Source organism: Xiphophorus couchianus, chromosome 2 (genome assembly GCF_001444195.1).
Source record: "Xiphophorus couchianus chromosome 2, X_couchianus-1.0, whole genome shotgun sequence".
NCBI classification, from domain to species: Eukaryota; Metazoa; Chordata; class Actinopteri; order Cyprinodontiformes; family Poeciliidae; genus Xiphophorus; species Xiphophorus couchianus.
The window spans coordinates 11,803,191-11,828,070 of NC_040229.1; the positions used below are offsets into that span (position 1 = coordinate 11,803,191).

A 24,880-nucleotide genomic window follows, 5' to 3' on the forward strand; every position below is an offset into this window, starting at 1 on the left:
GACCACACAGAACGATTCTCTTCCCTCTCTTCTGAGACGGCATTTAAAGCAGCCTTTTTGTTTTAATATCAGTGAATCTAGTTACCTTCTGGGTTTGTGTTTGTGTTTGTGTGTGTAGCGAACGAGGTGGGAGGAATTAAGACGTCAATTAAAGCGCTTTGTAGTCTTTGGACCACTTACTTTGGGGAAAAAAAATGACAGCAGCCCACTGGTGTGAAACCACTTTAAACGCAGCTGTTTAATGTACAAAATAATTAAGTGTGACCGAAATGAATCGAGCTCATTTCTCTGATGGGAAATGCGTTATTGATGACATGCTGCCGTTTGAAGAAGCACAAACAGCGTTAATCTGATTAAAAACTGCTTTTTCATATATCATGAAAATATTAGTTTTCTCCAGGGCCTTGCAGACGTATACATACCTCCTTAAACATTTTGCCTTTTGTAAAGCTATTAGCTAAAACTTGCTTGTGGCAAAGTGCAAGCGGGAGTTTTTAAGGCTTTCTTTCAAAAGTGTCTTTCTTCTTGTCACTCTTCCATAAAGGGAAGATGTTTGGAGTGCACAATTCAACTGACACTTGTCTCAACTCATAATGTTATTTAAAATAGAATAAGCAATACAATACAAAAAAAGACAACCCTCCATTTGGTTGTACCCAGTAATGCCATCAGTGACATCATTACCCAATATAAAGAGGAAATGCTGGGTCATGCACCAGTACCTAAAGGGACAACGAAGAAACTAACAGAAGTAATTTACCAGAAACTTACCTTTTAACAAAACTTTCATCTAATGGTGAAATAAATTAAAAATCATATGTTTAAGGGACAAGTTGTAAATAAATACAATCTTTACAACTTCAAATGGGTTTCAGAGTAACGGTGGATGGCACTGGTACATTGCAGCAAGGTAGGCACTGACCTCTATGGGACCCTGCACAAATAATTACGTATGGATGATGATGTTCTTTAATAATCTCAGTCGTTCACATCACAACTCTTTTAAAATTTTGATTAGAATATTCACATATAAACTAGTAATTTACTAACTAGGTGTATAGAAATGCACCTGACATGTTTCAGGTCTATGTTTGTTCCCTGAATTCATACCAGAATTTACATAAACATGCTTGCTTTAAACTAAACTCTTTTATTATGAAAAGGCTTCTGTATTCCATTTTCCATAAGGTCGCGCTCCCTGCATGTTTCTTAACTCGTGTCCATTCGTTTTGGATATTTCTGAGTGTACTCTTAGACAGCGTCAGCTTTTATAAGAACAAGCGGCTTGCCTGGAGCCTCACGTGTCATTTGTGAGTGGACCCATTCCAGTTTCTTTTATGATTCATAGGTTAATAGACAAGATATTTTTGGGCAAGTGTTGCTTTTGGTATTTTAGCTTTGGCAAACTGGTGCAATGAGTTTTGTTTCAATGGTCCTCACATGAAGTCATCCTGCTTAAAAAAAAGCTCCTCTTTGAAGTCGAACACAAAGAACACTTTAGTTTGTTGTGGCTTAAAGATTCATAGGTGTGGTGAATTTTGAACAAGTACATAGTCAGTGTTGTTTAATGCCTGATTTAATCCCAGTGGAGACAACAGCAAGAAACAACAAATACTAATACAATAATCTCTTATAATGTGATTATTGGGCTCCTGTGTGGTGGAGCTGATAGGTGTCAGCAGGGGCCTGTGCTGTCGGTAGTGGGAGAGATTTTCAGATTTCAGAAGCGGTGCGGCTCTAACATCTGTTTGAGCAGCAGTGGCCGCTTGGCATTCAGAAACCCCCCACCTGCTCCTGTGTACCTTGTTGCTGTTTGATCCGTGACATAGTTGTGAGTGGGGTTAAGATTGAACAAGACCACATTCACAGCTCTCACTCAGGGTTTCCCTTTAGTATTTTGCCAACTGCTATCGTATGAGAGAGAAATATTATAATTATCAATGAGATGATCACGAATCAAAGACATTTAAAGGAAGATGGTCATGTAGCTATGAAACGGTTCCTGGAGGGTGTAATACAACATTATGTGTAAAATACAACGGCAGAATGCAGGTAAATAAAAAGGATTTTGACTTATCCTAAATATAAATCACTTCATTTAACAGCCATTTTAAGAGTTGACTCCTACTTGTGGAGGGTTTCTGGTAATATCGAGTGAGCGTGTCTATTCTTGTTGCCTGTTAATTTATGGCAAACAAACACAGCTGGGTGTTGGAAGGCGAGTCCATTGCTGGGCGAGACAGAAAGAGAGCCATGCTTTTAACTCTGCCTCTTCTCATGTTGGGACTCTTTCAGAAAACTCTCAGCATCACTGCAGGCAGCCCAAGACCACATCTCCTCTTACTCATCTGCAGCTCTTCAGCAGTAACTAAACTTGCTGCTTCCTCCAAACAAAGCATTTGCTGACTTTCTGTTCCTTTTATTAAGTCAAAACATCCTCGTCAGTGCCTAAGATATGGAAAATGTGTTGTAAAGTTCCTTCTTTATTGCGTCATCCTGTTGCTTCCACTTTGTTTTGAGAGTCATGAAAGAGGTTTGTGCAGTGTGAAAAATGGGAAAATCTTCTTTATGCAGCATCACCCAAACAACATTGTTGTCTCAGGTAGCGTAAAACTGTATCAATGTTATGTCAGTTTTCCTAACACTTTGAAGCACAGGCAGAAAACCGGTGTTTATGTACCAATTTGTTTTAATTGCCAGCCTTGAGACTACCACACCAGTGCTACCTTCAGTAGACAGCAGAGCTGCCAAATTGTGTAATGTTTGTAGTGATTGATCTTTGCAAAAGACTTCTTGATGGTGAATGTTCCATAATATCTTCCCCTAAGCCAATATGAAATTGCTTTTTCTTAAAAATCAATAAAAAAAGGCAACATCCCTCAGAGATTTTGGTCCTGATTAACTTTAGAACATCAGGCTATTGCTGCTAATTTGTCAGCTGCATATCTTGATAGACATCTTCTATTACACAACATCCTGAAGGAATGTGACATCTGGTGACTGTGGAGACCCTCAGAGTACAATGAACGCATTGTCATGTTCAGGAAACCAGTTGAGATGGTTAGAGGTTTACGACATGGTGTGTTATCTTGGTGGAAGTAACCATCAGAGTTTACTGTCCTTTCCTGTGGTTATTAAGGTCAGCAGCAATAGTCTGGTAGGATGTGGCATTAAAACTGTGCGAATTTGGTACTTAAGGAGGCAAAGTGTGGTAAGAAAATATCCACCATAGCTTTTCATCACTGTTACCAATCTGATACCATTCAGACTGGATTTGTGATTTAATGTTGTTTACACCAAATTCTGATCCCAACATCTAAACGTCACAGCTGAAATAAAGACCAGGCAACATTTTCCCTTATCTATTATTGTGTAAATTTGGTTTTATGTGGGGTTTTTTTCTGCTTTCGCTCATTTGATGCATGGAGTATTGGCTGTAGTAATGGCTTAACCAAAACCCAGTATAATTACTTTTTTATGTTTGCATGTGACATCAGTGCTGGATTAGGACACCTCCATCTTTACAAGTAATCGATGAAAAGGATTTTGTCTGTATCAATTTATGCTTTATCCATCAAGAGGCTGATGCTTATTTTATTCATATTAAACTGTTAAAATATGTAGAATAAACATATGGAGTTTATTATTATTAATAAAAACATTGACTGTACTTTAGAGGTGAACTAAAGCTACAATCATAATTGTCAAATGTGTTATTATGTAATACAACCACATAACTTTCTTATCTGTTTCTGTCATGACAAATACTAGAGTTAGAAAGTTTTGTCAGTTAAATTTAAGTTGGTTATTTATTTATTTTTTAATTTCTGAAATTTATTTGTAGAATTGAGCACAAAGCACTTGTCCAGAGAAACATGCTAAATTCATAATATAAACACAACTGGTATAAGAAATTGTAACATAATTTAAAACAGCCAATTCAGAACCTGATTAAATATTTATTTTAATTTATTCATTAAACTAATTTGTTTTTTAAAACTAATTATTTAATTCTTTCAAAACAAATGCTTTATTCTGGGAATTTGTTAGAACTGAATGTGACTAAATGATCTGAGCCTTACTAATTAACTGGAACACCCCCAGCAGCATTTAAGTCATGATATGTTTGATTGCTAGAAAGCGTTTTGGGGATTATTTCATTATTTGACCCATTGTTTTGCTGTGAAATTTATTATGAAGTGCTGACTCAGAGTCCTCACTGAAGCCTTCAGTCTGAAAACAAAAAGCCAGGTGGTGAATTTTATCGTCTACTATTGGTTTTCTGTAACCTAGATTTGGAGGTATTGACTTGATTTTCTACTTTGTTTTCCGTCTTATTTTGTAATAACTGCTCAGCTTTGTCATATCAGCCTTCATAGATTTCTGCTGCCTTACTGTGTTTAAGGAGAAGAAAATGACTTTTAGCTATCCATTCTTGTGAATGAGCTTGAACGACGCTGTACAGAAGTTCTTTAGGTTTTATTTTTTGAAGCTGTGTGTTCTCTGCGAGACGACTGTGTCTCACTGCAGAATGGATGACTTCTTCCTCGATTTAAACCCAACCCACTGGGGACTGCCTGTCACTCATTGTTTCACTCAGTTCTCATTTGCACCTGTCTCTCTCTCCTGCTACCTTCCATGCCATTGTTTCACAAGCTGCTCTGTCCCGTCATTGTTTTTCACTCCTTGTGGTCAGGCCTCTTTTTTGTTTTTCAATTTGATTTCCATTTTCAGCTTCCGCTCATCTTTTTTGGCGCGGGACCTCTGCTCATCTCCTGGGTCCTCCCACCTTCCAGAAAATTTTACTATTGCAATGAATGAAACATGAGTTTTGTTTGATAGTTTGTCCTCGCTGCAAAGAAAAGCACAGTTTTGCTCTTCAAAATAATTGTTGTAGATTGACCAAAATGTTTGGAAAAGTCCACCTCTTCTCCTGGCAAGTTATATCTTATGTAGTTTTCAGACACATTTTGAGCTCCTTTGGGAGCACACACACAGATACATGCAATTTTCTGTGTGTGTTTTATAAGCAATTCATTTAAAATTCAGTGTGTCATTCTCTGGCCCTCTCTGTTCTGAAGCTTTTTAACTGGTTATTCTGTCATTGTTTATTCATTTGTTGACCTTTCCAGTTTAGATTATATCTGAACACACAAGACTTGAGCGGCTTAGTGTCCATGTATGTATTAGATATGATCCTGTTTGCTACTGTGGCCTTTATCTTTCTTTCTCAGCAGAGCTTTTGTAAACTCTGACTTTGCAACAAAACCAAAATCCACGTAATTCTGGGATTTGGTTGCAGTTTTTGGGTGAGCTTGATTCTCGGAAACACAAACTACAAAATGTGCCGCCTGGCAAGAAAAAAAAAAGACATTTGGAGGAATTAAAAGCATTTGATAATAAATATTACAAATGTTGAAAAATTTGTAACAAGAATGTAAAATTATAAACAACATACATAGATAAATTGCCTTACTCTCTTTACAGGTCAGTGATCATCATGCACATTTGCAGGGTAATTTATTTCAGTGAACTTATTGCTTATCAATAAGGTCAACAAACCTCTTTTTGGCTTTGCTTAAGTTGTCCAGACTTTAGTTCTTATAAACTAACTCTGCTCTAAAATATTCCACACTTTATGCCAGATATTTTATGCTCCCTGGTCTTCCTTGCTGCATGTTAACTAATGTGCTTCAACAACTTTCTGGGACCTTCAGAGAACAGCCATGTTTGTGCTAAGATTAAATTGCTCCCTCATGGACTCTACTTGTGGAAAGATTTATGCAAGCAATTTGTTTCATTGGATTTATTCAAGAGTGTCAGAGTAAAGAGGGCTACATAGTCCAGATTTTTAATAGTAAAAACGTTTGATCCCCTCATGTCATGCGACGTGACAAGGTGAGATGGAAATGTGGCGAGGGCTATAACTATTTTTTTTGCGCTATAGTTATTTGACCCTGGTAACAAGTATGCTGCTTTATGCTACACCAAAATGTTTAAGGCTGTAAGCTCAATTAACTTCCAGTAAAACAGCTGAGCTCTGGGATCATACGTTTAGTCAACATAAAGAGTTGAACTTATAGGATGGAGGAACGTGCTCTCTTCTTTGTGTGTATCAGAGGATCACTTTTAGGGTTATGTTCATGGTTTTATGTGTGGAAGAGCAGCTTTGGACTGATTCCCAACCCGTTCTACTCGTATAAAAGTGTCAGTAGAGATTACCTGCAGCAGGACACGTGCTAGGCACCTTTAAAAGTAATGAGCTTTTCCAGAAGAAAGCGCACAGCAGAACCTACTTTTTGAGCCCTTTAAATTGCCATTATTTCCATGGTTACTGCAGGTCATGGTCCAGCTGTTTGAAATCAGGTTTGTGCGGGACTTTTAGGAATGCCACTCTCCAGGACCCGGCGGATTACCTCAAAGAGGCAATTGGCATGTAAATTTCAGGGTGGTGTGAATGATAATCATAGTCAGAAATGACTCTTCACAGCAGATTTGATTTGACTTTGATTAGTGTAATCAGAGTATCATGAGGAGTGATGGCACAGTGTTTCTGAGATAATGGGAGAGGCATTTACACTTGAAATTAGCACAGCAAAAACACAGCTTCAAAGGAGAAATTCAGGTTAACCTTTTTGTGTCTTTGTTTTCCTCGTCATCCCGTCCCTTCTCCGTTTGGCTCCAGGGAAAGAGGAACAAGCCGGGAGTGGAAACAGCCGACACTCCAGACTCTGCACGTGGGCGAGGGGAGAAGAAAGCCATCAAGTAAGTGTCTGGTAACTGGTTGGGGTGGAACAGTCTGGTGATAATAAGCTCGATTTGGTTCGTCTTTGAGTCCCCCCAATGAACATCCACGCAAACGACGCAGAAAATGAGCATTAATTGTTTTTGTTATATGACAATTTCCTCAAGGATAGTGTTATGGAGAGTAGTGTAATACCAGGACAGTGATTTAATCAGTTTAGATTTAATCTGCATTATTTCACATTTGAAGATCTTTGTTGTGGATGAAATCCTTTGACGGCTCAAGAGGCTGCAGGTTCAAGGCAAAAGACTTCTTGTGAAATGCATGAAGTCTGATTGTTTTGGGGTGATATTAATCTCACATTTCTTACAGGAATGAAACTGAGATAAAGTCATTTTATCGTCTTGATAAATGAAGCTGGATAGGTCAGGTTTATGTTCCTGTATGTGCTGCTGTATTCCACGTAATAACCTGCTTGTTCTCTTCTTTAACCTGGTTTTGCCTCAGCTACTTTCAGTGTGTGTTTTATTTATTTCTGTATGGATGGTTTTTAAGCACTGAAATGGGCTTCAGCTTATAAATGCATTCTGACTTGGTTTGTTGGATCTCTTACGTTTTTTTTTTTTTTTTTCTGACTGGCTCCAGCAGCGTTGGTGTGTTCTGTTGGTCATTTCAGCTTCCAACTCCTTCCTCCTTTCTGCTCTGTCCCTGTGCTACAACTCTGACCGCTGCTGTGTGACTTGTACAATATTAGCGATTCTGCTCACTGCACTCTCTGACTATGTGTGTAATTTCTCTGCACTGTGTTTCTTGCTTTCTTTCTCACTTCTCTTAACACCAAGGTTGGGGTGCAGACTTCACTTCTGCTTCAAGATTTTTCTATTATTATGATGTGTCTTTTATTAGATTGAGTCTTTTTCTTGCAAATATGTCTGTGCAGTTGGCCACCCTGAATAACCGCCAATGTATTTTTAAATACACCTTCTACGACGACTTGTCTGCTTCAGGTAGAGAAACAGACTTTAAATCTGGGCCTGCTGTGTTTCCATCGATGCAAGAACAACCTTCGTCCTCCAGTCAAGCCCCAGGGACGGCCTGTGATGTGAATGCTCGGTTGGTGCCAGGTCTGTCCGTAGTTATGTTGCTCTGACCTGTCTCTCTCTTTGGCCGCAGTGATCTAGACAGAGACTTTTGGAATAACAATGACAGCAGCACAGTGCAGCAGAGGTGGAGCTCCTATCCGCCCAAGGAGTTTGTACTAAACATTTCTCCCTATGCCCCATATGGAGATCCTCGCCTCACGCTCAAGTGAGTCTTGATCCAAGTTTGGTAAGAGACTTTCCCTCTGAGCAGGGCTGTAATGAGGCAGGGGCAGCACTGCTCTCTTTCTTTTTCTCCTTTTCCTTTTTCTTTTCCTATCTTCCCCTTCCGACATATTCCCTTCACCTGCTTTGCTGTCATCACCATTAGCAAACTCATCCAAATTCTGATTGGATGTTGATAATTTCCATACATAAAGACCAAATCTTCTCACAGATAACGGGGATATTTACTGGAACGCTCATTTTATAAATGCAATAAAAATGTGCATATTTGTTGACCTGCTTTTGTTATATAACGTCATTTCCATCAACTGTAGCAACAACAACAACAACAACAATGATGATGATGATGATAATAACCCGACCACTGTTGGCACACTGGAGGGCACAAATGATTGCTAATGATGGCTCTGGTTGGGAAATCTGAGCACAGCAAATGCCACTTATGCACATTACAGCATCCTGTTAAAGGCATTTGACTATTAGTGCATCAACAAAATAGCATAGTCATAAAGCCCCCCAGCATCCTTCTGCTGCTTCTCTTCATATTGCGCCTCGCAAAAGTATGTACACCCCTTCATATTTCACACATATTTCATCCACAAACTGTGAAAAAGCAACACAAAGTATAGCATAATTGTGAATTGGAAAGAAAATGATAAATTGTTTTAAAATATTGTGGGAAGATAAAAAAGAGTGAAAAGGCAGTTGAGCATTTGAACCCACCGCCTTTTACTCTTATGCCTGTATATACATTTTAGTGCAGTCAGTTGTCATCTAATTAGCTTGATGCTTGTTTATCTCCTTTTACTGTGAAGACCTCAGGGGTAAATGAGGTCAGACAAGTCAAAGAGCCAAGAGTCCCATAGTAACTATGGAAGAGCTGAGGAGATTCACAACTTAAATGGAATAGAGGATAACGTTTCAGAAGGACAATGATCTGAAACATACAGCCACAGCTACAATGTAGTAGTTTAGATTAAAGCATACTCATGTGTTTGAATGGACTAGTCAAAGTCCAGACCTTCATGAATGTGTGTAAGGATTTACAAAAGATGTTTGCAGATGCTATTCATCTAATCTGGCTGAGCTTCAGCTGTTTGAAAAGAAGAATCAGCATAAAATTCAATTTCTAGATGTGCTACACCGTGCTACACGGTTTTAACAAATGCTGTTTAAATGCAAATGCATGCAACATATTTCTGATTTACAATATATGTTCTGCCACTTTACGTCTTTGTTTTATTTTGTGTTGGTCTTTCCCGTAAAATCAAAGTAAAACACATTTCAGTTTGCCAGCATTAAACGACAAAGGAGTGTGAATACTTTTGCAAGGCTATATATAATATCACCTTTAAGTGATGCACAGACGCCCCCTCACTCTCTACAGCCCTGCTGCTCCACACTAACTCCTGACCTATAACCTCGCCCCTCTCTGCCCATGGTGTGACCATGGAGACGGACAACCCTCATTTTCCTCCCCTCCAAAACCACTTTTAACCAACCTTTTTTGGTGATGTTTGAAATCTGCCTGTCCTCCGCCTGTTTCTTATATCTGTGTGGTCCTGTTGTGGAGGGTTGACCGTTACCACCAGGTTGCAGTGTGGTGACAGTTCTCACTTGTACTTAACATCCATTTGTGGCTTACTCTTGAATTCTCCCCCCATCAATGTAATATCAACAGTGTGTGCTGCACTAACATTGAATCACTTGAACTGCATCTGCTCTCTGCCATCTTTGGGAGACAATATAACACTGTTTTCTTTCTCCTTATTGCTGTAAAAGTCTCACTTGATTCCAATGAAACTCCGGCAAGGTCACCTCTGGGCCCTGAGAGGTCATTTAGATTCTGGGAATTGATCTGATAAAACTCCTGATAATTGGTCATCTTAACCAGATTGCCCAGGAAAAAAGGCTGCACTCAAATCTTTGCATTTCAGTATTTAAGAAAGCATTTAAGTTTCCCATTTGTTTCCTATCAACATCTGAGTCATTAGATCCTGCCTTCATGTGTGAAAAGTGGTGCGTTTTCTCTACTACAGAAATAATCTGCTAAATCACTGGTGTGTGGGACTGAAAAATAGTGACATTCAGTCAAAGTGAGACTATATAATGATAAGTTTCTCACAGGGAGAGACGAAGGCGACCTCTTGACTCCCACCAATAATACGTCGCTAAAGCCAACAGACAGCTGGGAAATAATTTCCTTTCTGAGACTCCCTCGAGACGAGCAGCTTTCCGTCGTCGTAATGACACCGGGCCTCATTTAGTCAGTTGCCCTGTAGAAAGGATTTAGTGGATTTAATGATAATTTTTAAACATTTCAACAGCCATAACATTCTCTTCGTAAAGGGTTATAGCTATTGAAATATTAAAGTCATAATTTAATAAAACCTGTTCAGGTAAGGAAATGGTATTTATACTGACTTCCACTTTTATTGGCAACTCTAGTGGAGCAGTGTAAAAAATAACAATTATATTAAACATTTATTGAAATGGCAGACAATAAAAATCGGCAAACCCAGCGTTTATTTTTAGTACTTATAGTCAAATGTATAAAAATTGCACAAACACACACACACACCCCGCCCCCACACACACAGAAAATCATCATTTTGGTGCTGTATCCACACATCTTGGTTTTACTCCCGTTAAATTGGCCCCTTTTGTAAGTTAGTACCAGTGATTCTTAATGTCCTTCTGTCACTCTCTACATCCATTTGTACTTATTTCATAGCCATGTATTCTAATATTCCTGTTTTATTTTATTTTTCATTCATTTAAAAAGTTATAGATGAAAATTGGATGAGTTATAGATGTCAAATTTGATAGAAAGTCTCAAACCTCAGTATATTTTTCTATTGTGTATTGAAATGGAGAGAAAAGTAAAGAGTGTGTCATACCGCTTTCCAGATTACCTGCTTGGGGCTATTGACTGTCATTATATACGGCAGATTATGATCAATGATGTAACCAAAACAACTTCAGATGGTATAAATTATTTGTCTGAGTCTTATTACAGTAGACTGTGAGAGGAAAATTACTTCAGATCGAGTAATGTCCGATCAGGCATGAGATGTGTCACTGGTGGCTACTGTAGTATACAATAGATTATGCCATTTTCTTCTTAAAAAAGGTGAGAAAAATACAAACAAACTGTAAAAGTATGAAATGACGAATCACCAAGGTGACCAGTTATCTCTGGATTCCTTACTAGTTAATTTAATTTTTTTAAATGACATGTTTAACTGTATTTATTCCACTTGTCAGTAGTCAAAGGTTAAAGGTTTTCTGGCATTAGAGCAAACAAAAATTTCTTATACATTCTAGTATGTAGCATGTTTTTGCTACTATACTAAAGATTTATTTCTGGTGATGAGCTCCATCTGTTTGAGGCTGGAAGGCCTTTTTGTCATCATCCTAACCTTTAGCCACCTTTACATTCTTTGGGCTACTCCAAGATGTTAACTTTCAGTCAGAAGAAACATTTTGGTAAAATTAAAAACTTATTTTAGATTTATAAATTTATAATAAAATAAAAAACTATAATATGTATGAAGTATTACTGATTAAACTTTAGTTTTAATAACATAAAGCTACATAATTTTTAAAGTTTAATCAGTAATATTTTTATAACAAATTTATGTCGGATCATGATTTCTTGGTTAATATCAAGTTATCATAACAAAGATATTTTGAATAATGTCAACTTTGTATTAAAAGTGTCATGATTTACCGAATGACACTTTATAACAACAGTCATAAATATTCATGAAGACTTACTCATGTTCATGACAGGTGTCATGTTATGTTTATGATAGTGTCATGACAGTCTTATTCATAACCTGTCAAATAAAGTGTTATCCAAAATAATCCTACTTGCTTCTGCCCGTGTTAAAGTGTAAATATACATTCACCTTGTGCTCTGCTCAGATGAGGCTTGTATCCCATCCTGACCATCGCACGGCTAAAGATGTGATCGATAATGTATAAATATGCAGGATTGTGGCAGGTAGTGAAAGTCAAATTTGAAAGGTGACCCTGGTGCAAGTTTAATACCCTTAGCTCACAAGCATGCACTGTGCAATGCAAAGTCTTAGGAGCCTTGTGTTTTGTGTCTCCTGAAGTGGAGGAGCTACGCATATTAATGAAATGCAGTCATGTCACCAGAGGGCACTAATGTTCTTTTAATTTTGATCACCACTGCACCCGTTTTGAGATTAAATTTGAGTTGACAACTGACTTTAATGGGGACGTTGATTAATTCCGGTACCTTGTGCCTGTTTTTGAAGGCCGGTGTGATTAGCACAGTACTTTCTGCTTTGCGTTTATCTTTCTGAATACTGACACTGAGTCTTAAGTGCTGCCTAGATGACAAGTAGATATTTCAAAAGGGATCTTTTACACATCAAGGTACAAAAACAAATTGTGCTCAGCGGCTTATGAGCACCAAATATTTCTCATGACGCCGTACTTCATTTAATAAGTAGCCCATCTCAAGGCCTAGAAGCTCAAATTTAATAAAAAGGAATAACTAAAAAGCCAATCTGCACACTTTTTCTGCTCAAATCTATCTCCTCTAAGCCCAAAGGAGGAACTTGTTGCTGGTTTTTCATCCTTCACAGGCTACCTCTAAATCCCTCTCCTCCTCCTCTTGCTTCACCTAGCCGTCCTCTCCCCATCCCTGTCCTTTTCCACGCTGGACTCCAGACCACTTTCATTCACCTGCTTTCTATTTGACCTTGAAACCTGGGTCTGCCCCTTCACACAGTCCACTGATCGGTCTCACCTCCTTAACCATGTGGTTTCTCAATCTGTTTTTTTGTGTGTGTCTGTGTGTCTTTCTCACTCTCTTTGGTCTTTCTCTTCTCTGCCCATCATTATCCCCCTCTTCTGAACCCTTTGTCTACTTTGGGATCTCTACATCATCTCTTGTCCCTCAGTGGGGCAGTGTCAGGGGGGCAGAAGGGGGCTGCCGCAGCTGGGCATGGGGGTTCTGGGGGGGGTCCTTATCGCAGCGACAGCGTGAAGAGCATGGTGACAGAGGGAGTGAAGGCTGGGAAGTGGCAGACCGTCCAAAGCCACATGCAGTCCGGAGGATTAAGACCTACCAAGTGAGTTCAGAACCAGAGATTATAAAAATCAACGCTTCATTTGCAAAATGCACACGTGACTCGCAAAAGATGTAGTTCTTTTGGGTTTATCCCTTTAGCTGCATCAATTATTACATGAATGACTTTAATTTGAACACGCTAACATTTTTCTCAGTAAATATACTTTTAATTGGAGCTATTGATTGGATAGAGAAGCTTTCTCTACCTGATGACTGCTTCATTCTAGATTTTGGGTACATTAATGTTTTTTTGTCTTCATTGTGCAGACAATGATTATATAGGAAAACCTTTTGTGCTAATTCAGCTCTTTCTCAAACTGTCTGCAAGTGAACCTGAGATGAATAAGGGTAAAACATGCTGAAACAGATAATTGGGACTTGAGGTTAGTCGGGAACCTGATACCGACCTTTTCAGAACCCTGAGACGGCAACTAGTTACAAAAGCACTCTTATATAGATTTAGAGACTGCTTGGGTGTGTGTAATATCTTCATGAGAGTAGGACTTACATGCTGCTAACAAGGTTAAGCAGAAATACATAAATCCTCTCTTTCTCTCAAACTTGAATCGTCACATTCTGTTACTTCCCTTTTTAATTAAGACTTGAACTTACAATGTAAACTATCATTGACTGTACAAATACCTCATCTGTGACGTCTGACATGATGTCGGGGCTATATTCAGTCTTCTGTAAATGAGGCAGTTAAACGCGGGTGCTGTGATTTTCTTCACATTCCGTTGACACTTCATGCCTGCGATTTCTTCCTCCACAACACATTTACGCTCATCACTACCTCGCTCACTCCTTTTCTCCTCCTCTCATCTTTCTTTTTGCCCCTGTCTGTAATTGGATTCTATTTTCAGGCCGCCATGAGTTTCTGTGTGTCTCCTGTGTTTGTGTCTCGCACCCTGTTTCTTCCCATCTCTCCTCCATCATCACCCTCTGCGCCCATCGTTCTCCACTGGTCTGTCACCATCTCCTCTGCCCTGCCCGCTCTCCATCGTTTACCTGTTTCTTACTAACTGGTTTACTTTTGCAAGGCATCCATTGAACTTTTTTTCATCCCTTTATGTGTAGCTGTTAGGTACGGTGAATATCACAAGAAAAGCTGCATGTAAATTGTGCTGGATGAGGTAATGCAAACTGCACGAACTGATGGGAATAGCTCTCTCATGACCTAGTTCTGGTAGTCTGGGTTACACAGCGATCTAAGAGAGGAAGTTATATTTAGTTAGGAGAACAAACTAGAAAAAGAGAGGATGAGAAGTACTGTAGAGTCTGCAAAACACAAGAGTGATGTATATGTAGGCAGACAAAGAAATTCTAATTGCATTGTGGGCTAGTGGTTTGAGTCATTTTAGGCAAGGCAATTAATCAGTTAAACAGTATTTAAGAAGGGGAGGAGTGGAAATTAGGAGACTGGCAGAGGGAGGGAGTCTTGCTGTAGAAGTTGGTTGGCTGTCAGGATCTCTCTAGAGGTCCTGCATGTGTTTAAAAGACCAAAAATACTTAGAGAGAAATGAGGAGAGGCTGTCAGAGGTGGAAATGTTGACAGGCGAGTAGAAGAAATGGGGATTTCTCGTCGAACCACAAAAGTCTCAACGGCGAGGCCCGGAAGCAGTAAAACCTCGACGCGCACTCCGCGATGCGGCCGTGCCGCTCAGAGCCGCAACACGCCTGTACGGACGGTCAACATCCGACCGCTGCCGCTGCGAAGCTCACCTCCATTCAAACAGCATGCTCAAGCCACACATCCACGCAAGGCGCACTCGCGTCCGACGCAGACTCACTGCTCGACTCAGCACCACGAGCAGCACATGTCGCATGCCGATCATCACTCAGGCTGCACCTTTTACTGCTATTTTTGCTACTGCTTTTACAGCTGCTGCCTCATGTTGCTCTCTTTTTCTCTCCTCCTCCTCCTTTCTCCGCCTCCCAACGCTCCCTTCTCTGATCCCTCCTCCACTTTGACCTCAAATACCACCACACCTCCTCCCTCCTCTCCAATCACACAACTTTCAACTTCCTGTTTGGATGAACTTTCCTGCTTCTGCCCGGATGCCAACCTGACTTTGTCTCCAATTCCTCCCCAATGCCCTCGACCTCTTTGTCTAATCTCGGATGATTCCTCACCTCTCCTCATCACCTCCTGCCCTGACCCAACCATCTCCGCCTGTCATGGTTCCTCATACTCCTCTACAACATCGGACTCCCCCCCACGACCTCACAAACCAATTCTCTGCCGGCCCTGGCCGTCAACCCGCTCTTTTTCCTCGCTACTCCTCTGCCCTCCCAGCTTTGGCGATCCAGTCTTATCCTATGCCTCCACCCTGGAGCACATTCCCTCCCGGCCTCGGACGCTGCTGCGGCAGCAGAGTCTGCAGCAGCCCCTCATCCACCCACCCGGCCCGGGTCTCAGCCACCCGCCTACCACATCCCAAAGCTTGGGACAATTGCACACAGGACCTGGACAGCCTGGGGGAGGTGGTGGGGCAGGGAGAGGAGATGGCGGCAGTAACAGTGGTGAGGGTGGGGGTGCAGGTACACGAGGCAGTGGTCGGGGTGCTCGGGGCAGCTCAGCGGGAGCAGCCTCCTCACGTTATAGGGGAGGCGGAGCAGGAGGGCGCTCTCGTGGCAATCCTGGCAGCTGGGATTACATGATGGACCAGATGAAGAACCGGGGCCTGGATGTCAAGTCCTTCCTGTAAGTCTCTAAAAGCCTTCCTTCACTCATAAATAACCAATAATAGCTGTTGTCTGTCAGACTGTGCTATGTATATATTGTTATATATTTATGTAAAGTATATCTTTAATGTGTGCTTCTTTTCAGAATTGAATAGTTTTCAGTAAAATAACTTTAAATGCTTAAGTACTAACCAGTGCATAATCTACAGCCTATAGATTCTCATCCTTCAGGTGTTTTCTGTATGTGTGCATCAAATATCCAGGGAAGGATATTACTTTTTACTCAAAATATAATGAATTATATTTGTCTTTGCGAGCGTGCTGATGTGTGTAAGAGAACATGGCAGTGGAGCTCAGTTCAGTAATTACTTCTATAGAAACTTTTAGTAAATATCGACAGTTGCAGCAATAGATTTAGGATGTATGAACATATCTCCAAAATATAAGAATGTACTGTATTAACAGAATATTTTAACTTTCTGTTAAAATACTTTTATCAACAAACTCTAACAGAGCTTGTAACAATGAAAGAATAAGGACTAATAAACCAACCAGACGTAAAACAGTAAAAGGGTCTACAAGAATAAAGCAATAAAATGATGCAGTGATATCAAAGTTCACAGTAACTGTTTACATATATATAATTTAGATTCTTTCTGCAGGAGCTCAGATAAGCTAAGTTTAGGCCTATTATTCAGCCTTACCACGTCACCGGTCACCCAAACATCATGGTTTATGGTCATGCTGTGAAACTCCTACATTCTGGAAACTTAGATGAAAATGGGTAAATGCAATTCTTTCTGAAATTCAGTTTTTACCAGTTTCTTTTGTTCTGTATGTAGTTCATGCCCTTTTTTCCAGTCATGGCTGGGTAGAACACTTTAGCCATTATTTCCCACTCCAGTATAGAAATAAGTTTAAATTTGAAAACTCTTAAAGTGCTCCTCCCTTTGCTTTGTTTTAGATAATCTAATTTAAGTTGTTAAGTTTCATATTTAGTTTGCTACCTGCCCTTAACACCTGATATTCTTTTATGGATAACTGCTAGTATTCATGGAGAGTTGTGAGGACAATGTTTATTTTGTTATATTTTTAAGCCTTAGCCTTTTTAATTGAACTGAAACCTTGGGATTTTGAAGGATAGAAACCATTATTTTGGCAACCTTTGCTTTTCAGTTGTGTGTATTATTCTTACTCATACCTGCTTGTGATAAAGAGTTATTTGAAATGTTGAATTTCTGACAGTATTCAGTTAGACTTTGTAATTTCTGTGCCAGTCCAGCATTCTGACTCTGATATGCACAGACATGTGTCAGCACCATACTCCCAACAATTTACCAGAATAATTTACCTTATATCAGCTTGATGTGAAGTATTTAGGCAGGTATCTTCTCTTTTTATAGTCTTAAGCACTTTTTAGTGTTTAGCTGTGCTATTGTAATGTAGCTGTCAAAACATGTTCCTAAGAAACCATTCAAACTCTATCTGCTGTTAGTTTTTCTCACATTAACTTGGTTTTGCTGTAAGTCACTTCACTCTAACCTGACAGGTGGATCAAAAGAGCATTATAATGATGGAAGTTGTATTAAAACATTATTTTTTCATTTTGCTCTGACACTCAGAGAAATGTAAGCTGTTATCTGTGGACATCAGACATTTTTGCACTGACAGAGGATATATAAAAGTACAAATTGTTGTAAAAGAAGGCATTTTATGAGCTGATTAACTTTATGCTCAAATACAGTTCCTTCACAGTCTCACTGTTTTACTTTCTTCATGAGATTTGCAATAGCTGTAACATTAACTGCTATTTGCCCTTCTTTTTCAGCTTAAGGTTATTTGCTTTAAATCCAGGAATCCAATTGTTTCATAATCCTGAGGCAAAAACTGTTTCTAACAGAAAGACTGCTTTTGGTAGGTCGGAAGAAATCTGTCCTCCTGACCTGTTTACTTCCACTGCGCTCACCAATGTTTCCTGCATCGATGATCTTTGTAGAAAGATTTTGCAATCCATCTTCTTTGTGTCACCACACATCCGTTTGACATATTGTTTCGGAAATGGTCTGTCTTTTTAATCAAGACAACAGTCTGTAGACATTTACAACCATACCCCAAAAGACACTGTACATATAGATTTGTTGTCACTCATATAGTTTAGATACTTCCTGGTTTTAAGAGAGCTTGCCAAGCATTTTTGTCCAGTTTTTAGTTTAAATGTGTTGGTCCACTTGAAGAGGGACAAAACCAACTTACAAGTAACCTTTCAGCAAGATATAGAGTTTGTTTTAAGTCAATAATATTGATAAAAAATAGTTATAATTCCACTGCCAGATTTGTTTTCTCTTGTAACATGTGGAAAATGTCTTCTTGTATGTGAAGAAATCTGCCAGTGGAACTAATACTTTTTAAAATCAATATTAAGGAATTATTGACTTAAAACAAGCTTTTGTATCTCCCTAAAAAGTAACTTGTTAGTTAGTTTTGGGTTACTTGAAGTGGATCAAAATATTTGCACCAGAAACTAAATAAAAAAAACAAAAAACTTGGTAAGATTTAATGTTTTTGCGATTTTAAATGCATCACAGATAACAATCTGTGACAAGACGAATCGGTATTAAAGTAATTTATTCCAGACTTCACCAGTGTAAAGTATTATAGATTTTGAAAAAAAAAATCTGAGCTAAGCCCCTGCAACTCCCACAATTCATTACAGGAGCTGATCATGGTAATGTGAGATAATGAAGCTTAAAACAAATAAGGACTCAATAAATGGGGCTATAAAAGTGCAATTAAAAAGACTAATAAGCATAGAGCAATACATGTAAATATGTAAATCAGTTAATTGACTACATTTATTCACCTTAAAATTAGAGACTAGGCATCCCAGGGAAAACATTTAAATGTCTCAACAATGTCAGTTTACAACAACATTCACAGAGGATGTGCCTCTAATGAGCTGTGATAAAATAAAAAGCTACTCATTGAAAACATAAAAAGTACTGAGTCTATTTTTTTTTATTATTTAGAAAGTCCTGCCTGAAGAATGACAGGAAAGTGCGACATACTGTGGGTTCTCATTCTGTCGGAGGATTGTTAAATGGTTCCACTGCATGCTCTACTAAACAGCAACATCTGTTTTGTTGGCATTCAGCCTGTCTGCCTGCAATCGCTGTAACAGGACGGCGCTTACTTAATTACATTCCTGAGATGGTGGTAGGAAGAGCTAGAATATATTTATCTTCACATATGTCTCATTCTGTTTGGTTATTTTTATCCACATTTCATATGAAACAGAAGTTTTGTTAACCTATCTGTTTCTTGTGTCCAATCTGTTCAAACCGTGAATGTTTTGTAAAAGTATCAACACCCACTGAACTTTTCAATTTCCTTCCCCATCACGACCAGAAGCATCTGTGTTTTGCTAGAAAGACAAGTCCTCAAAAAAGCTACAATGTTGAAAGTTTTTAAATGCATAATCTTTCCAACACACTGGAGTAACATGAGTATCTCCATACCAGGCCTCTGCACATCCAGTACCATAATTATTCAGAACAGAGCAAAGTTATGTATCCATCCTTTATTTAATCAGGAAAATATGTTAGTGAGATTAAAAACTTCTTCAAGAGTGACCTGGCCAAGATAGCAGCATTAAAATACAATAAACCCAAATTACAAGACCAGACACACAAAATGCATAACCAAGAGCAATCACATAACCAAACATTAAGGCAGTTACAGGAGCAAAGTAATCTGATCTCTTGGTTTTTTAGAATTTATTTAAGTTGCCCTAAGGTATGATATGACTTTAAGTCCTTCTGCAAATTATTCTAGGTGGCTGGGTGGAAAATTTAAAAGCCGTTTTATCCAGTTCAGTTCTGACCTTTGGTAAAATAATGTCCTGAGAGCATGTTTTGCTGTATGAAAAGGAAAATAACATTGAACATTACCTCTAATTCACCCTGCCTTGTGACGATACATGGTAGTGGCAACATTATGGTGTGGGTATGCTTTTCTTCAGCATGGACAGGGAGGCGGATCACGCTTGAAAATGGATGGAGCTCAATATAGAGCAATCTTGGAGGAAGAAAACTCTGTTAGAAGCTGCTCAGACTCAAGTAACAACAAGAATGTAACCAACCAATGGGATGCTTTAAATAAAAGTACAGTATTTTTTATGTTATAATGGCCCAATGTCTAGAACTAAATCCAGTGTCAAAACGTGAATGACGATGTTCACACTTTGGTATCCTAAAGACTTGCATCTGTAGGTGCAGTGAAAGATAGTTCAACAAAGCATTGGTTATACAAGGTCAAACCATATATTTTAAAGTTTTATTTGTGAAAATAGAAAAAAAAACCCCACAAATAACTTTTGGAAGGTATTATGTCCCATTCACCTTACAGTTATGCACTACTTAATGTTGGCTCATCAAACCAAATCTTAACAAAATGCATAAAAAATGGTGGTAAATGACCATTTATCACCAAGGTTTAAGGAGTATCAATGCTTTTGGAAGTCAGGCTGATCATAAGGCTGCCTGACACGTCACTGTGCATCAGTTTAGGAACAATGGCTAAGCAGCTGTGTGTAGATTTGAGTTAACCCTGCCGTATTGATCTTATGTCACCAGCACCATTACTTCTGCAACATATTGTAACTCCTTGCCTGGAGGAGGTTGGGAGGGCAGATAAGAGAGGAGGAGGGTGATGAAGGGACATATGAGCAAGGACACTGTCAAGGTACAGCATGTGTTCAGTGTGCACTGAATCAGCTTTACTGTAGCCTCTCTCCATCCATTTCCTCTTTCTTTGTGTTCTCTGAAGCCTTCCCATGGATGTCACAGCTGAGCTAATGCCGGTGGCTAAAGTGGGCATCAGCGATGCAGCACAGCGCGCAGCCTCCAAGGTCACCGACAATATGGTCCATGGTCATCAACCGTTGCACTCATTGTTGTAAATGCGAATTTAAGGTCATTGTTGGTGTGTTTCCGCCTCTGGAACATCAACGTCTCACATGATTGATAGCACAGAGGGGGCAGTAATAGACATGACCCTTTGCTGAAGACAGTTAATTTTAATCTTGGCTAGATTCCCTGTTTGGGTGAATCATTGCCTAATGAAAGTGTTGATGTCATTGACACAGACCTCTTGCCTTTGGAGAACTTGGACTAAATGGATTACTTTGGAGACCTATCTCCATTCTTTTTGGCTGGAAATCAATAATTCACCCCAGCTTCATTGACATCCCCTCCCTCTCTCACCTCAGCTTCCTTAATGTCTGATGCGTTGAGCGAAGTGCTTTCATGAGAGTCCTGAGTGTAAATGCCCGTTAATGAGAGAGAGGTAATGAGAGAAGAGGCATGCAACAGCCATTATGCTTACTATATCAATGTAAGCACCATATCATGTTGCATAATCCAGTGATTTTTAACCAGCGCTACAAGTAGTTGGCAAGTGCTTCTCCACAAATAGATGCAGTCAGGCCCATTTGGACCTGGACGCAGGCTTTTGTTGTCTTGGTTATTGGCAGTATCAAAACACTTATCATTAGAATTATGTTATGGGTTTAAAGCACAAAGTTCTAAATGTAATTATAATGTTTGCAGTTGGAGGACATCTTATGAAGCTAGAGCTCAACTTTTTAAGATGATCAAATCTCTTAAATCACACTTCATCAAAATTTACAAACACTTAACGCTTATTAATGTCATATTAACGTTGTAAATGTTAGATAATTTTTTACTTTTTACTGTAAATTCAAAAGTTTTAAGAAATTTTCTTTAGTATAAAGAAATGTATGACTTAGTTCAAACATCTTAAAAGCTGTTTATAATAGTTTGCTAGAATTTCAGAATATTCCTCCTGACAGAAGCAGCTGTAACTGAGTCCAGTCTGTAGGCTGAGCTGTTCTCACACACCTTTATGACCAGAACATTCAAAACCTTAAAAAACATTCATGATAATTATTACTAAATGTAAACTTACTTGTCAAATCAAAAGGCTTATAAACAAAATATTAGAATTGGATAAGTCCTTGCTAAGAACTGTAGCAGTCAGTGACTACTTGACATCTTGAATCTACGAAAGACACTCTGACCAATGGGTTTGCATTGTGCAGCTTTGTCAGCTTTCATTTCTCTGCCCGGAGTTTTGCTTTGAGCATTTCCATCACACTGGATCAGCTGTTTGGCTCAGCCGTCCTTAGATTATGCCCTATTTTTCTTTTAGAAATCCCGGGCCTACCTTCATAGTATTATTTTGGGTCATTGCCTAGTTAGTTTGCGATTAACTGTCTCATCAACTTTGCAGAATTGAAATTTGAGCAGACACCACCTTCCTATAAGAAATGGAAACTTAGAATATTATTTGTCAGGTAATCAGTGAAACCAGCTGGTATTATTTTCTATCTACACTTGTTCCACTCTGTGTTCTCTGTGATTTTTTTTTAATCAATCTGGTAAATGTTGATAAGCTGTATCTGTCCAGGTATATTGTTCCAGAGCAGATCTGGCTTTTCAATAAATGTCTCTGTGGCTGACTATAACTAAGCTTTCCTAAGCTTGAGTTTCATGAATGATTTGGATGGTAGACATTGAAAATGATATGTTTACCCCTTGTGTGTTTCACCTGGCTGGATGTTCTGAGGGATTTATAAAATTTTTACCCTAAAAAACAATGCTGTGATCATCTGTGACTGCTGTCTTCAGTGAGAATCCAGACCTTTTCAATGTTGCCGTTTATTTGGCCAACCTCAGAGTTCCTGCCTCTCTTGATTTATTTTTTCCTCATTTAGTACGGCACGCCTTGAGCTTCTTAATTGCATATTGTGAGTTCACAGTGACAGCTTCCAAATAAACATATCACACTTTGAATCAGCTTGGACCTTCAATGTGCTTGGGGGCGGAGGAAACAATAACAACGCAGCACACTTGCCTGTTCACAGCTTTTAAATGTTCCAATTTGCCCCTTGGAGAAGAGGGTGCTTCATTCAAACAAAATTTGTATGTGAGCAGCCTGCAATTAAAATTATAGCCTGCACTTTAAACCTACATTCATTATTCAAATTGCATCTAAAATGAACTATTTTCCTAAATAGCAGAAATAGCAAGTTGTGTTTGTAGCTAAGACCCAGTTCTCACCAAATCAGAAATAAAACTGAACTTTGATAGTCTTCAAAGTTTTGGCTCGGTCATCAAGGGCTCATCAACTCAACTTAATGTAGCGCCTCCAACATTGGCAACACCAAAAACTCCCCAGCTGGGGAGAAACACACAAAGGACAGTTGTGCAGTTCATGTACAAAATGTATTTGTACCTTAGGTAAGGGACACCTCTGAATTATATTTTGCAATCACAAGAAAGGAGGAGTGAACAAACATTGTATCATTTTACAATAGCTGGTAATAACTTTTAAAAAACAATTTCAAGCTTCAGAGCCGAGGTGTAATTGACTTAATTTTTTGTGCATGATTCTCATTTGCAGCACTCTTTGAGATATCGATACAAAGAAATATGATATGTTAGGTTTTCTGAAGGATTAGCAATGCATGACAGCTCAAAGTATTAAGAGAAGATGGAGTTGCATGAGCAGAGACATAAGCAGTTCAGGGAACATTAACAAGTTCACATCCTACTCAGAAGATGCTATAAGTGATTTTAATTCCCCATTTCTTTTGTGGTGGTTTTGCTCCTGAGCTGATAAATCAAGACATAATTTTGATTTCTTATCTTCCATGCCCTGTAACATAAAAGAAGGTTGTAGAACACTAAACTAATTTTGAGGTTTTGCCACACTGATAAATTTTAGATTTTTAATCAGTTTTACATGTGGTTCCTTGTTTCTTGATTATTAATTTTTTCTTAGAAATGTTTGTACAATAGAATTAGTGATGTGTGTAACATTGACATTTATTTAGTTATTTAAAAATTTGTTCAGTTTTAGGTAAGCTTTAGTTAGTGGATATAATGTGGTTCATAATGGATTTGACTCTTTTCATTGATTTTATTTCATAATCTTTAGTTGAAATGTTTAGTGCTGACTCCAAATATGTTCTAAATCTTGAGAGTTGAACATAAATCATATTATTCTTTTAAAATGCAATAGAAATTGGTCTCTGGAAAGAAAAAAGGTTTATCCATTAGATATTTTGACAGTTTTTTTTTCGTCAGCTTGTGATTAACTGCTTGGTTTCTGAACATTAATGTCATTTAGCTTAATATCACTGCAGGTTTAAAGAAGTGTGCTGACAACAGGTAGAGTGCGTATTCACATTTCATAGACAACAAGCTGATTATTTAATTATTCCTAATGGATGTGATATTTAACTGCTTGCATTTTTAAGATGTCTACACATCCACACACACCTTCAGTAATTTGTCTAGTTGTTTTTTTAGGTTCCTTCTGCTTTCCCTCCACATTCGCCTTTTTACACTGAACATTTGGGGCGTCTTTCTCCACAGTTAAGATTTAATTAAGCTTCATTAGGAAGATCTGGACTAATTGTTTCTATTTGAAAGATGGAGTATCTGGAGGTGTACGCAGTGTGTCATCGTTTTCTGGGTCACTGCTCTCTCACTCTTCTCATTTCATCTTCTGTAGACCGACACAGCTGCTCTACAAATCCTACCACTTTCCCTTCCCTCATCCCTTTACTCCTTAATTCCCAGGCCTCCTCATCACTGCCTCCCTTCCCTGCTTACTGTCATCCAGACCTGCCGTTCTATAGCTTAAGCTCCTCACTGCGCTACGGTATCTCGGCTGAGAAAATATGTTGCCGTCAAGCTGTGGGGAGATATTAACCTGAACTTCAAAATTTCACCTCTTTTTTTTCCATGAATGAAGCGTTTTTGCACATTGACTCTGTTAAATAATCTGCCTGTTATGCATCAAAGACTGTAGTTCCCGAGCTTTATACTGTAGGTCTCATAAAAACCTTTCAGATTAACACAAGTTCCTGACAACACCTGTCAAATGCGAAATTGGGTTACTTTGCAAATCATTTTCAATACTTTTTGG

General features: G+C 38.8%; 2 protein-coding genes across 5 annotated transcripts in view; both read left to right on the plus strand.

Annotated features, from left to right (window-relative positions):
- Nucleotides 1-11,324, plus strand: part of LOC114150465 (synaptotagmin-7-like) — a 65,257-nt gene extending 53,933 nt beyond the window's left edge. The window contains exons 3-4 of the mRNA XM_028026867.1: nt 6,686-6,765; nt 7,919-11,324. Coding sequence (XP_027882668.1) covers nt 6,686-6,765; nt 7,919-8,057 — 219 coding nt within the window. The 3' untranslated portion in view covers nt 8,058-11,324. The remainder of the gene's footprint in view (nt 1-6,685; nt 6,766-7,918) is intronic.
- A 1,731-nt stretch (nt 11,325-13,055) lies between these two features.
- Nucleotides 13,056-24,880, plus strand: part of LOC114150428 (synaptotagmin-7-like) — a 44,345-nt gene continuing 32,520 nt past the window's right edge. For 3 of the 4 annotated variants that reach the window (XR_003596746.1, XM_028026819.1, XM_028026832.1), the window contains exon 1: nt 13,190-15,884. Coding sequence is in view for 3 of the 4 variants with exons in the window: in XM_028026819.1 (XP_027882620.1) it covers nt 14,749-15,884 (1,136 nt within the window). In the remaining variant the exon portion in view is untranslated. The other variant, XM_028026839.1, reaches the window with a different exon arrangement.